The sequence below is a fragment of the Stegodyphus dumicola genome, chromosome 2, assembly GCF_044657685.1.
Source record: "Stegodyphus dumicola isolate Sdum_Otavi_A_Nest chromosome 2, ASM4465768v1".
Lineage (NCBI taxonomy): Eukaryota > Metazoa > Arthropoda > Arachnida > Araneae > Eresidae > Stegodyphus > Stegodyphus dumicola.
The window spans coordinates 134002996-134016614 of NC_140769.1; the positions used below are offsets into that span (position 1 = coordinate 134002996).

Here is a 13619-nt window from a genome sequence, read left to right on the forward strand (position 1 = left end):
TAATCATGTAACTTAATTGATACTTAGTATTTTGCATTTTAACTTTTGCATTTAACCTTTTGCATTTTAACGGTATACTTACCAGCATTATGTTTTAATAATCCTGTTTGAATATATACTATATCATGCATATGTAGGATATTGTATGGTTTATTTATATAGTACGATATCGTAAGTACTTTAATGTATGATCTGTAGTCCCACTAGTCTCTGGATAAAGGTGGGCGTGGTGCTATTACCAATTTTAACCATAACGGTAAAGGGATGGTGCCCACGTCCTCCGTCACTAAACTAAACGCCCTACAGTTCTCCTCCTTTTGTCAAAAAGAAATTTTAAAAAACAAACTAGCTCCTTCTATTATTAATATACTCAGGTACTTTCCCTAAACGTTCGCTTGATATTCTATTTCATTAATTTTTAATTATAAAACTTACTATAATTACTATTTTATGTAGTATAGAAATTATATTATATAAAAAGATGATACTCACATGTTACATGATCTTTCTTAATATTCATGTGTATCTTTTAAGAAGATAAGAGATGAGTGGCTTTTAAAAATTATACATAATTTTAAATATCCTTTATTCTTTTAAAATTATTTTCCAGAATTTTCGGTTAAGTGCAAAAAATTTCATTGAATGCGTTTACACTATCTTGCCTTGGACTAAAGTGCTGTCGCTTGTTTTTTATTTGTCAATGTAGGAAAAGTATGAAAATGAGAAAGAATTGATAAACATTGTTTTCAAATGTACAGGGTGGTCATAAAAAAACTTTCCTTAGCAGCAATAGAAACTTCATTTCTATTGGTTGAGCGGAACCCTTAGCGGCTATCCGCTCAACCAATAGAAATAAAATTTTAAGTATTGCTATTTGAAGGTATGAACTTGAAATTGGGATGATTTAAAACAACAGATATCGCGATTTCAATTACAGTGAAAAAAGTTGCAAAATTTTCAAATGGCAACACCCACTTTTTTCCAGCGCAAATTAATCAGCGCCTTCAAAAACCATAAATGGCGTTGGAACGATACATGTATGACGAAAACTGCCAACATAAAACATTTGCAAAGAACAAAATTGTAAAGGAACAATGATAAGACAACAGAAGAGAGAAAAAAAACTTTTATTGGAATTCAGATTTTCAACATGCCCACCTTCGCTCAAGACACAATGCATGAGGAAGATTGTTGATAACAATGATGAACGTAACATCGCAGGAGGAATCTGTTTAACTTTACATTCTTACATTTTATGGTATCTTTCAGTTCTAACAAATCTCGGGGATCTGATGTGTTTATACCTTAGATTTCAGGTAACCCCAGAACCAGAAATCTATCGGAATGAGGTCGGCGGATCGAGGTTTCGTCCAAACTCCAAAGTTATGGAAGATGCGTCTGTCTTGAAACGCTCTAAACGTTTCATGGAAAACTTGTAATTTCAAAAAAAGCTTTTTTCCCTGTCCTCTCTTGTGTTGTCAATGATCCTTTGCAATGCTCTTCTTTGCAAAAGTTTTACGTCCGTAATATTCAGAAAGTCGGTGTTGCCTTTCGCCTTTCGAAAATTTTGGAATTTTTTCACTGTAACTGTAACCGTGAGATCTCTATAATTTTAAATCATTACAAATCTCGAGCGTATACCTTAAGCTAAGTATATGAAATTTCATTTCGATTGGTTGAGCTGACAGGCCGCTAGGATTTCATATATCGGGGAACCACCCTATATTCGAAAATGTTCTCAATACCTCTCTGTCATATATTTTTCTTTTCATATTTTCAATTTCTTTATTGAGCTGTAACTTATCACTATTTATGTATTAATGGAAATCTACTATTCCAAAACTGTCGTAAAGTACTTAACGGAATACAGACAACAGGAAATGGGCGTTTAAAGTTTTCAGATTACAAGAACTTAATGTGCAGTTTAAAACACTGGCAGGTAAGTCGATTTTAAAATATATTTTTGATGTGAATGAAAAGATGAGGCAAGGCATAGTAAAAATATTGCTTATAATAAAAGAACTGAAGCAAAATTTTTTTCCTGAAAAAAAAAAAAAAAAAAAAAAAAAAAAATGCCTGCTTACTATAATATTTACTGCAATTTATTTGTCTGAATTCATTTCCTCCATTTAGTTTTAAAGTGACGTGACATTTTCGAACAAGATATTTCACACAAGTGAAATTTTTGCACTCTTAAGGTGAAAATACATGAAATTTTCTAATGGTGCTAACCAGTTAAGAACAAGTGACATTTTTACACAGCCATTCAGAAACAGTCAATCAACCTATGATTACTCACACAATTTTTTAAGGTTGTGCCTTACTGCTTTGATGGCTGCTTTTTGAAGTGTTCATGATTTTTTAGTATTTCTAGCACTTTTTAAAGATATATATGTGAACTGTATGTCACCCATTTTGCAACATCGGAAGGGTAACTATGTACAGTCACAACTTTATTGATATTGGCAATTTGGTATTCCTGCAAATTTTGAAGAACTGGTTGGAAGTGTAATACAAATAAACCTGAAAGATGTAAAAGGTTGAATGGATAGCCAAAACTAAGCAATTTTGAAAATTATAGAACACATTTATACATCTAACGCAGCCGATGGAAATGGTTTAGAGAAGATGTCGCGATACCAAAAATTTTTAATGGTGGGCCATTTTACAGAGGTTGTGATTTTACAGTCCATGTATACTCGTATGCAAAATTAAGAGAATATGCAAATTATGTTTATTTTTACGAACGTTCTGAACCTACCTGAACCGTTATGGAACGTTCCTGAAATATTCCGAATTGAATACGTAAGCCTACATGTCTAGATCTGGTCTACAGAGCTGTGATGGTGGTGGAAATACAGGCGCACGAGGGATTTTCGGCGATTTCTGTCCAGTATGCCGTCCTGTTACGCTACCTGTCTGGCTGTTAGAGGCAACCATATCCCATATTACGCTCATTTTCAGATGGATATCACAGTTTTATTGATAAAAATGCGTACAGAAAATGACTTTTGAATGGTACATCTCTTTCTCTGTTATAAATGTATATTCATACCAAATTTCACAAAAATCTGTCCATTAGTTTGTAGAGACATTAGGCATTTTTTAAACCAGGAGAGATGAAAAATGAGCAATTCCTTTGCCGGGACTCGGACTTCTCGAATACGCGCCGAGCGTGCTGACTTTTACACCACGAAGGCATGCTAAAAAGGCGGGAGTAATACCTTTGAAAGGGCGACTGGGGGATTAGGGGATCCAATCGTCAAATTCTGATGGTGGAGAATTATCATCCATCACATTTGTTTTTAGTTCTAGCGCCACTGTAGGGATATTAGGTATTTTGGAAGAAGGAGATGTGAAAAATGAGCAATGCCCTTGCCGGGACTCGAATCACAGACCTCTCGAATACGCGCTGAGTGTGCTGACCATTACACCTCGAAGGCAGGCTAAGAGGGCGGGAGTAATACCTTACATGTTTTTAAGAACTTCGGGTATAAAGCGCAAATTTTCTTAAATTTGCACATGAGTGTGCCATCATCCCAAAATTTTGTCATCTTATTATGGAATACGGTGAAAGGTTCCAGATTTCGCACTGAAACCAAGTAGTACTGATGACTTAATTATTCCTACCGATTTAAGAATATTTCTTTTGTACGATAACCAAGACATACGCAGAACTCTAATAATATTTAGTGCAGAAAGAGAAATTCAAGTTTGGAAAGAAAGAAGAGAAATTATTTTATGAATGGGACATTTAAAGGAACTGCAAGTTGCATTCTTTGCACGCGAAATTGATGTCTTTGCGGGTAGTCATAAAATAGTGGCTATACCACTCGTTCTGATGGGCCGATAGAAAGGAAGAGCTTCACAAATCTTTCAAGATTTAAATAACAGCATTGGTTGGAATTCAAACGCATTATAATGAATTTTGAATAATGAGAATTAAGACCATATAACATGCTGATTTCTAAATTCAACTAGCAAGGACTGCAACTTCCAGTTTTACACAAGCAATTTAGCATTTTGGGGACGCCCCTAAGACATTAGTTTAACAAAAATCGCGTCAAGAACGCATCAAGAAACGGGAAGAAATCTGATTAAATATTAGCATATGCACAACATTAGCACATTTTCCTTAGCAACTCGGCTCACAAGAGGCCTAATGGTAAAACTGCTGAACACTAGTAATTTGACATGGATTCTTATTCTAACGAATAAACTGGCTGCATAGAGTTTCCTTGCTTCGTGTCCAAATGAATTTAAATTCAGAGAATTCGTTAGTATTTTACCCAGTCAATGATTAGATAACAGAAATCTACTCCCGGAAGTGTGAAATTGCAGTAAAAAAATCTGATGTATACACCACATGACTTCCTTGTACGGAATGCTAAATTATACGCATTTTTTCTTGCATTTCATTTAAACTTATTGGATTGAATTAAATCTACTTCGCTGACAGCGCATAAACCACAATAGAATAAATGCATTCTTTAAAATTCACTCTAGTATTTGATTACCATAGCGACATTCTGGCACTAGATTCACTTAACAGTATTATATTTCGTTCATATTATAACTCATAATGCACAAAATTTATATCATTTAAAGAATAGAATTATCTAATCGTTGCCACATGTTCTATTCAAATACTATAATAAAGCTAGAATGATCTATATAAAAGAAATTAAGCAAACAAAACAAAAAAGAAACAGTTTTTCACAGACGATTGAGTATTTCTCATTCAATTAATTCAGTTCTCACTTCGCGACAAGGCAAAAATACATAAAAACTCAAAATATCTGTATTAAAAATTACGAAGTAAATCTTAAACTCTTATTTTCTCGAAAAAATTCCAGACAGGATTAAGCATGATTTAATTCGCAATAATAAATGAAGGCGTTATCTTTGTTGTTGCGAAGCTAAGTTTCTCTAGATTGGCAACAAATCCACTATCCTGCTGTTTCAAATGTAAACAAGAAATGGCCGCCATCAGAAAAATTATTAGGCTTGGCATTTAAAGAACTTTAAAATTGTTGATAATTCTAAAAATATTGCCTACAGATTTACTAAAGGCATAAAAACCTTAACCGGAAGATAAGAACAACATAATTCAATCATTTTTAAAGTAAAAAATGTACTATTTACAAACATATAAGAGTAAAGAAACTGAGATCACTAAGCAGGACGTTTAGTGCGGCCGATTGCAACCAAAATACGAGGTGCACATCTACATGTTATAGCAGTCCTATATACAAAATTTCAACGTTCTAAGGCTACTCGTTTTTGAGTTATGCGAGATACGTACGTACGTACGTACATACGTTCGTGCAGACGCCAGGAAAAATTCTCTTCAGAATTCATTTTAAAGCAGTTTTATAATTTTTTTGGAGGAAAAGTCTTTATTCTGTCCTTAGGTACAGATATCACGCAATACCATCGTTAAGTTGCATTCGATAGCGGTCAAAATGGATATTTTCGTTGAAATATGCTGCCTGAAACTTTTCGAGATTACAGTACTTCCGTTTTACTTGGTACAAAGAAGTAAAAAAGCATAGAATCAATAATATCAAAGAGATGTGGAATCATAAGCTCAGTAAGTTTATGCAAAGCTCTCATTTGAATTCAGCTCTTTCAATTTGGCCATTAATGTAAATTAATTTTGACGTGACAAAATAAGTCATTTAAAACATTTTTGTAAATTGACAATTTTTAACAATTTTGTAAACATTTTTGTAAATTTGTAAATTAAATGTCTTACGACCAACAGTGGCAAAAATGATGGCCTGGTAAGGACTTTTGTAGACAGAGTAATTTGAAAAAATATAAAATTGTTTACTTTAAACTGAATCAAGGTTAATAGATTGTAAGTGGAATTTTTTAATCTAATATATGAAAGTTAGAAATTACTTTTAAGGAAACTTTCTTCCTCACATAATCAAGAGTAATTTTGTTACATTTTGCATTTTTGATGAAGTGTGTATCTAACAGTAATGCTTAAATAAATAAATATTTTTGCCAGCTTTTTTGCATGCCCTATGCATACAATAAATGATACTGCTAAATATTTAAAAAGAACCGAATTCAGATAAAATTTTGACTTGGAATTATTTTTTACTTGCTTCCAGTTTCAAGAATCTGAAAACTCTTCAAATTCAGTTTTCAGTAGCTGTTAAAGAAAGTGAAATATATTGTAATAAATTTATTCAAAGACTCCAAGGCTGGTTATTCAAGTGATACTTGTGTAAATAAGCTACATACTTTGAAAACCATGTTCTTAATTGTTTTCTCCCAATAGATTATATTTAGAAATCATACAAAAAGCACAGCCAGTATTCTTAGAGCAGAGAAATTAAAAGATGCATTATTAGATGTCGGTAAGTAGTTCGCTTAATACTTTTTTTAAACTTTTTTAGAATGTTTTATTTTTTAAATACATAATTCATATACATATGTACTCTGTATATAATCTACATAAATGATTATAATAATACACGCCTGTATATTTATATATCACTATTTATTTTGGATATACAATAGCGGGTTAATACGCTTTGCAGGTAAGTCGTATCTGCTATATTTTTAACAGTTTAAAATTAATTTTTAACTGTATAGTATCCATTACTTATTAAAATCGCTTCCATTCCAAACATATTTGAGTACATTAAACGGCTGAGACGATTTGTATATTGTAAATCGTGATATTTTAAAATTTTTCAAGTAAAATAGTAACTATCAACTGTTTTAATAATTAATCTTAAAATAATAATTAAAAATTAACGCTAAAATTAAACTATGTATGAAACTTTGAAATTAATTTTTTTTATAAAAGTATATTTATAATTACGTTCTTGATGAAATTTCATCTCTTACTCACAACTATTCTATCTGTGTTTGTTTCATATTGTTGAACAACAATTTCTCAACTGCATTCGCAATTTCGTAAAATTTATTGGTAGCTTATTTGAAAAATACCTTTCAATTCAAAAGTGTTTCTTAGAATTTCTAGTGTTTTCCTAGATCCGATTGATATTGGTATGTCAATTTTTTCTGTATCATTTTCGATTTCATTTTTTGAAATTCTTTGGGCCTACCAGCGGTCCAGCGATAAAGTCGCAGAACACTGGTAGTTGTTTCGCGGTTCGAATACTGTGAACCGGCTGGCCGCATGAGCTTTTTCGTGTTGTCCTCATGTATAACGTGTATAGAGCCAATTTGGCTTAAAAAGGTTCCCCACGAAGGCATCCCTCCCTTAGGCAGATAGCCCTTACGGTTTTGCTGTAATCACGTAAACCAAACGAAACCAATCTGTAATTCTTTGAATAATGTCATAATTAGTTTGTAAATTGTCTCAATACTGTTGTAAATCGGCACATATTCTAAAATTCATACTTACCAACTGAAGTCTTAAATATGCAAATCCTCTGAGACTTTTTTCTACTTTAAAATCGCATTTTCGAAAACGTATTTTAACTGATTTTAATAGATTAACTACCTACCTTGACTACAGTATGCATGGCCTCTAGGAGAAACATCGGCTTGCTTATCGTTTTCACAACGTTCAATTCTGCTCAGCATTTTCTGAACATATTTTCTATAGTAACCTACGAAAACACATTTAACCCTTACCGGCACGCAACCTTTTAAAGTCGGTGTTTTGATTTTTTTTTAAAAAAAAGGTAGGCAGTCTAATCAGGCTTAGAGGTGTACACAAATAAATTATCTGTTAAGTGTTATCTTCACAAAATAAAATTTTGTGAAGATAACACTTATCGTTTTAATTCTGTGGGTGTGCCCAGTGTGGCACACTGATTGAACAGAGCTTTGAAAAGAGTGCTGAAACGAGCATTGTTGTCAATGAACTGACTGATGAGATGCGGAAAAACAAAGAATACAGACTCTCAGTTGTCCTAGATTATCGGTGAACCCGGTCTGGGCACACCTAGGGTTCGCCGTTTGATTTCAGGCAAGATTTCAAGGTAAAAATTTAAAACTAATATAGAATAAGGAGATTAGCATAGATCCAAAAAATAGCATAGAGATTTCTTTTCAAACAATTCCTTTTATACCCTAAAAAAAATCTGGAATAATTTCTTTGAAAAATGAGGGTCTTAAAAAACTAAACATGGCTAAAATATATGGACTAGTTTGCGTTGAGCTGCCATCTACTATAAATAAAGAAGGTTCAGAGTAACGTATAGTAACCTATAAATCCTTTTTCATTCAATTTTTCTGTGCGTATAGAAAGAAATTGTTAGGTGTGTCCAGACCGGACACACTGTGCCGCAAAGGGTTAATACCCTAAAATGTGAATATTGAAAGTTGTATCTTCAATAGCAGACACTAATATTTTTCAGAAAGATATCAGAGGGTATATGTGAGTTATCCAATAAGTAAAAATATTTTTCATATTTCAGTTCGCTGTTCCATTTTAAAAAAGTCTAATGTGAACACCACATGACTTCCTTGTACGAAATATTAAATTATAGGCATTCTTTCCTATATCTCATTTAAACTTATTGAATTGAATTAAATCTACTTCGTCGATAGCGCATAAACCACAATAGAATAAATGCACTCTTTAAAATTCACTATAGTTATTTACCATTAATTAAATAAATTAATATTAATCTTATTTTAAATTTATTATTTATTTATATTAATTTTTAGCTATTTTATTGTATTTTTTCTTTCCTCCCTCACAGTCTTCCATAGGGCTCCGGCACTTTTAATTTTAGAAATTAAGCCCTGATTTCTAGATTCATCTATGCCAGAGCTTGCATAAGGCTGATGACGTAGTTATTTCAGAACCTAAACTCTGGGAACTGAAACCTTTCTAACTTAGAGCAAAACCTTTCTCTTAACAGATCCGTCATATTTCATAAATACCCATTTTTAGCTTCTCCCTGTGTACTGCTTGGATGCAGTTTCGTTGGGCTCGCATCCTATCGCAAAAGTATCAGAAACGTACATGTTCTGGAAATAGGCACGGTTAGAGTGAAAAGTTGAATTGTGTCCACAAATGTCAATTTAAATAAAAATATAATTTATTGTTATTCGGCTGCCAAGTTTCCTAATCACTACGGATTCAACATTTCAGCATACTATTCAATCAAAATTCTTCCTCTTCAGTATGGACCTATTGCATTCTCTGAATGCTTGGCAATCGGTATTCCTGCCTTTCTACATTTCCGTGTTCCTGCATCAGGATTTCTAAAATTTGCTTTCATTACATATATATATATATATATATATTAAAATAATTATTTAGTACTTTCCAATAAAAAACTGGATTATGATACTCTTAATAAATCATGCAAAGAAGATATACATCGAAAAAGTTTGGGATTCGAAATAAATTTTACATTTTAAAATTTAAGATACAGAAAAGTGAGAATTAGAAAAATTATATTAAATAAATAAAGACTGATTTGGCTTATTTCTTCATCAAGAGGACATCCGAGCCTAGCTAAGCCTTCCTTTATTTAATAAATAAAAAAACAAAAATACTCTTAAATTTAATTCTCAAAATTTTAAAATAAATTTCCAATTCCAAAATCTTTCGAATTTAGAGCATGATAACTTTTATTATTGCATATCCTCTTTACGCGATTTAGTATATGCGTTTTAATTTAGTTTCCGATTAGAAAGAACTAAAATTATTTATTCATTTATTTCAATTTTTTATTATTGCTGCTTTAACGAATAATTAATTGAATTGTTTACTAATATAAAAAAATGTGTGCATTTTAATTGTGCCTTGTTTATCTGTTGACTATATATATAGTGATTTGATTTGAACATGTTATATCTAATGTGTTATTTGAACATGTTATCTATTATATATATTTAATAGATTTGAATATGTTTGCTAAATTGATGCGGTAGATTTGAATATGTTTGCTAAATTGATGCTGTAGTTATTAGGATTGATGCGGTAGTTATCTAGGAATAGAAAGGAAAAATAAAAATGTGAATTTTAAAGCTGATGTAATGTTTAGTATTGCTCAGAGCAAGTAAAGAAATTTTTTAATTAAAAGCAAATTTAGGAAAATGGTAAAAACGGTATAAAACGAAAATTTATAAAAAATGGAATAAAATGGTAAAAGACAAAATTTTAAGAAAAAAAAAATAATGAATCAATTATTGCTATTAAACGAAAATTAATTGACTTTTCAAGGGGAATAAACCAATATCTGATCAATTAACAATAATAGAAGCGATTGTGTTTCATCATCTTAAAATGCAAGAACCAATTGTAAAATACCAAACCAGGAAGGTATTAAGTCAAAACTGATTCAAAGTACCAGTTAACAAAAAAACCTAAGAGGATAGATATTCAGCTATTTAGCAGCTCGCCAATTTGATTCAAAGTATAAGCCAAAAAACAAAGCTTAAATAATTATTTAAGTAAAATCTATTGAAGGCCTTTGCATAACAAGATTATTCACCGACACAATAGCTATTTTTCGTAGCAAAACAATTCGCAAACTACGTAAACATAAAAAGGAACTAAAACAATGTATAAACGTAAGAAATAAAATTAATTTATTCATTTTAGAAATTTATTTAAGAATAAATAAACAGTCTGAAATAAATATGTAAAAAGGTAACAGACTTTTAAAATCTACTTAATTAATACACGTTAAAAAGGACAGAAATGAATTCAAGTAAACTCACATGTATACTAAATTGAAGCGGAGAACGAAGTGGCTAAGTTCCTTTGTAATGGAATGCGACTAGGGTTGTAATATTTAGGAGAAACTAGACGGGTTGGAAGCAATTTTTGGAAGGCGGAAAAATAATAAACAAACACACACACATGTATACAAATATATGTATATATCAAAAAGTAAATGTCGAAACGAAAATGAGTAAAATTTTATTCCTTCTATATAAAGGTGTAACCTTTCTTCTCTGGGTAAGAATTACCAAATTGAATAAACGTAAATAAATGAAACTTTCAAAAAACAGGATCTTAAAATTAAAATTAAGATGAAAAATGAGAAACATTTTAAAACTTAAGAACATTTTACATAACAAAAATAACAACAACAACAACAACAAAAAACCTTTTTTCTATTACCTCCTCTGTTTAACGCTTCAGACAGAACATGTCAAGGGAAAAGTGTTTAAACCAAGTTGATTAATGGGTTCCGAATACATGTTTCGTTCCTCTGAATCATTTGAGACTCAGAACCGCTTTTTAGTACCAATCTTTCATTTTAAAACAACATTCTAATAGTTCTCAAATGTTCAGATCTTTTCCCTACATGCATTCGTACTCAAATTAGACCAAAAATTATATACAAATGCTAAATAATAGAAAAAAAACCTTAAAAAAATCTAAAAAAAGGGATAAAAACAAACTAATTATATAAACGAAATTAAATCAAAAAGAAAAATTCTACTTCAAGAATTAATGAATCAATTTTTTGTTCAGAACTAAAAAATAAACTGTTCAGTTGAATTATATAAAGCCTAAAACAAGGACGGCTTACTTACTCGAAGAATTAGCTTTTTGTGAATTTTAAATTCATGCCAAAAATAATCATAAAAAGAAGCTTCTGGAGCGACCTACGTTATATATATATATATATATATATATGTATGTGTGTGTCGCGAGAAAATAATATATATGTATGCGTGTGTTTTGTGTGCGTGTATGCATGTGAATGTTTCTATGATAATTAGATATGGAAATGTTCCAGTTCATATCTTATGTGCACTGTGCAACTGCAAGTTATTTACGTTTACGATCGAGTTTGATATTTTTATTTTACATTTTCAGGGTTCCAAGTTAATACGGAAACGCTTTCATTATTAGCTTTCCGTTATATGAGGAAGGATGGTACACTGCGTTTCGGAGATTTCGTTTCATGCATTCTACACTTATCAACAGCTTTCAGTAAGTAAATATAATCTTCAGCAAACATAAATTTCGTTTACTGAAATTATCTCGATGGTTTTGAAAATTGTTTAGAGACACATCGTTCTTAGATTTCTTCTCTTCTTAAAAGATAATTTATCGAATTGTAAAAATTTAAAATATAAAAATTAGGAAAAGGTAACAGGCCGTTTGAAAATCGATCGCTCAATTTTTTTCAAACACACTTCGAGCTTTATAAATTAATACGAAAAACGTATTCTTGTGACAGTACAAGAATCGGGAAATATTTCTTAAAAAAATCATATATACTTTATTGCAGATTTATATTATTGTTAGTATTGTGTTCTTTTGGTAGCATTATCACTCAAGATATCAGAAGAAAATTTTAAAACTATACAGTCATTATGAATTTATATTTCTACAAAACATACAGTTAGTATTTCAGTTAAAAGATATGAAATCCGTTAGTATTAAAATTGAATTTTAAGAAACGTTATTTTTTACGAGTAAACCAGACTTAGTTATTTTTAACTGAAGTTGTAAAAAATAAGTCGTACTATGTAGATATGATCTGAACGTTAACTTTTTCTTACTGAGTGAAACAATCTGCTCTCTGGATTTTAATATATTGGGTTGTTCGAAAAGTAATTTCGTATCTTCCCAACAGAAGGCTCAAGTATATTTTTTCACAGAAACTTCATGCTTAAGCCGCATAATCATTATATATTTTGTCAGCTGATATAGCAAGGCTTGCTTGTGAAAAAGTTCGATTGAATCTACGCAGTAATTTTTGTTCGGTGACCTTTCAAATAAGATCAAAGCGAAGAGCAGCATTTTCGGCATATTTTACTTTCTTACTATTGAAACGGTAAAAATGCCGTTCAAGCTAGAAAAAATTATCCGATGTGTATGGTGAAGGTGTATTGACAGAACGCTAGTGCCAAAACTGGTTTGCAAAATTTCGATCCGGCAATTTTGATCTCGAAGATGTACCACGTTCTGGAAGGCCACTTGAAGCTTATAAAGGTATTCATTTATGCAAACCGGGCGAAAAACAACTCATGATATCGATGAGAGATTAAATTTAGCGAATTCGACAGTTCATGGTCATTCGAAACGCCTAGGTTGTAATCTCAAAGCTCGACATACGGGTTCCTCTTGTTCTTAAGCTCTTCATGAGCTCTCCAAGATCAAAATTGCCAGATCGAAATTTTGCAAACCAGTCTGGGCACTGATGTTCTGTCAATACACCTTTTCCATACACATCGGATAATTGTTTTCTTCCTTGAACAGCATTTTTACATTTTCGATAGTAGAAAAGTAAAATATGCCAAAAACGCTGCTTTTCACTTTCCATATTTGAAACAGCACCAATCAAAAAACTACTGCATTACCAGTTACCATGAACTAACCAGTTCACTTAGAAAGTCCTCCACGAGGCATCTCTTCCCTTAAACAGATAGCCTCGTGTGCTTTGACGTAATCGAATACCTCTGAGGCTAAAGGACAAAGAGTTTGGGCAACCGTGTACCTAGATTTAGTGGAATTAAACAATGTATTACTCTGGCCAAGGCCAGCTCCAACTATAGGCGACACAAGCAGACTAAGGCTTCGATTTTCATACGGTGCCACCGTCTGAATATTGGTTGAACAAGTGACATATTTCGCTTTACATTACCAAAATTTTTAATTTATGTGCAACTATAATAACCTTCATCACCTAAAGTCAATA

General features: G+C 31.6%; 1 protein-coding gene across 3 annotated transcripts in view; it reads left to right on the forward strand.

The window, feature by feature from the left end:
* The window catches only part of CalpC (calpain C), a 159458-nt gene that overhangs the window by 137554 nt on the left and 8285 nt on the right, over nt 1-13619 (forward strand). For all 3 annotated transcript variants that reach the window (XM_085811133.1, XM_085811134.1, XM_035367714.2), the window contains 3 exons: nt 1871-1939; nt 6296-6374; nt 11789-11905. In XM_085811133.1, the coding sequence (XP_085667259.1) occupies nt 1871-1939; nt 6296-6374; nt 11789-11905 (265 nt within the window). The remainder of the gene's footprint in view (nt 1-1870; nt 1940-6295; nt 6375-11788; nt 11906-13619) is intronic.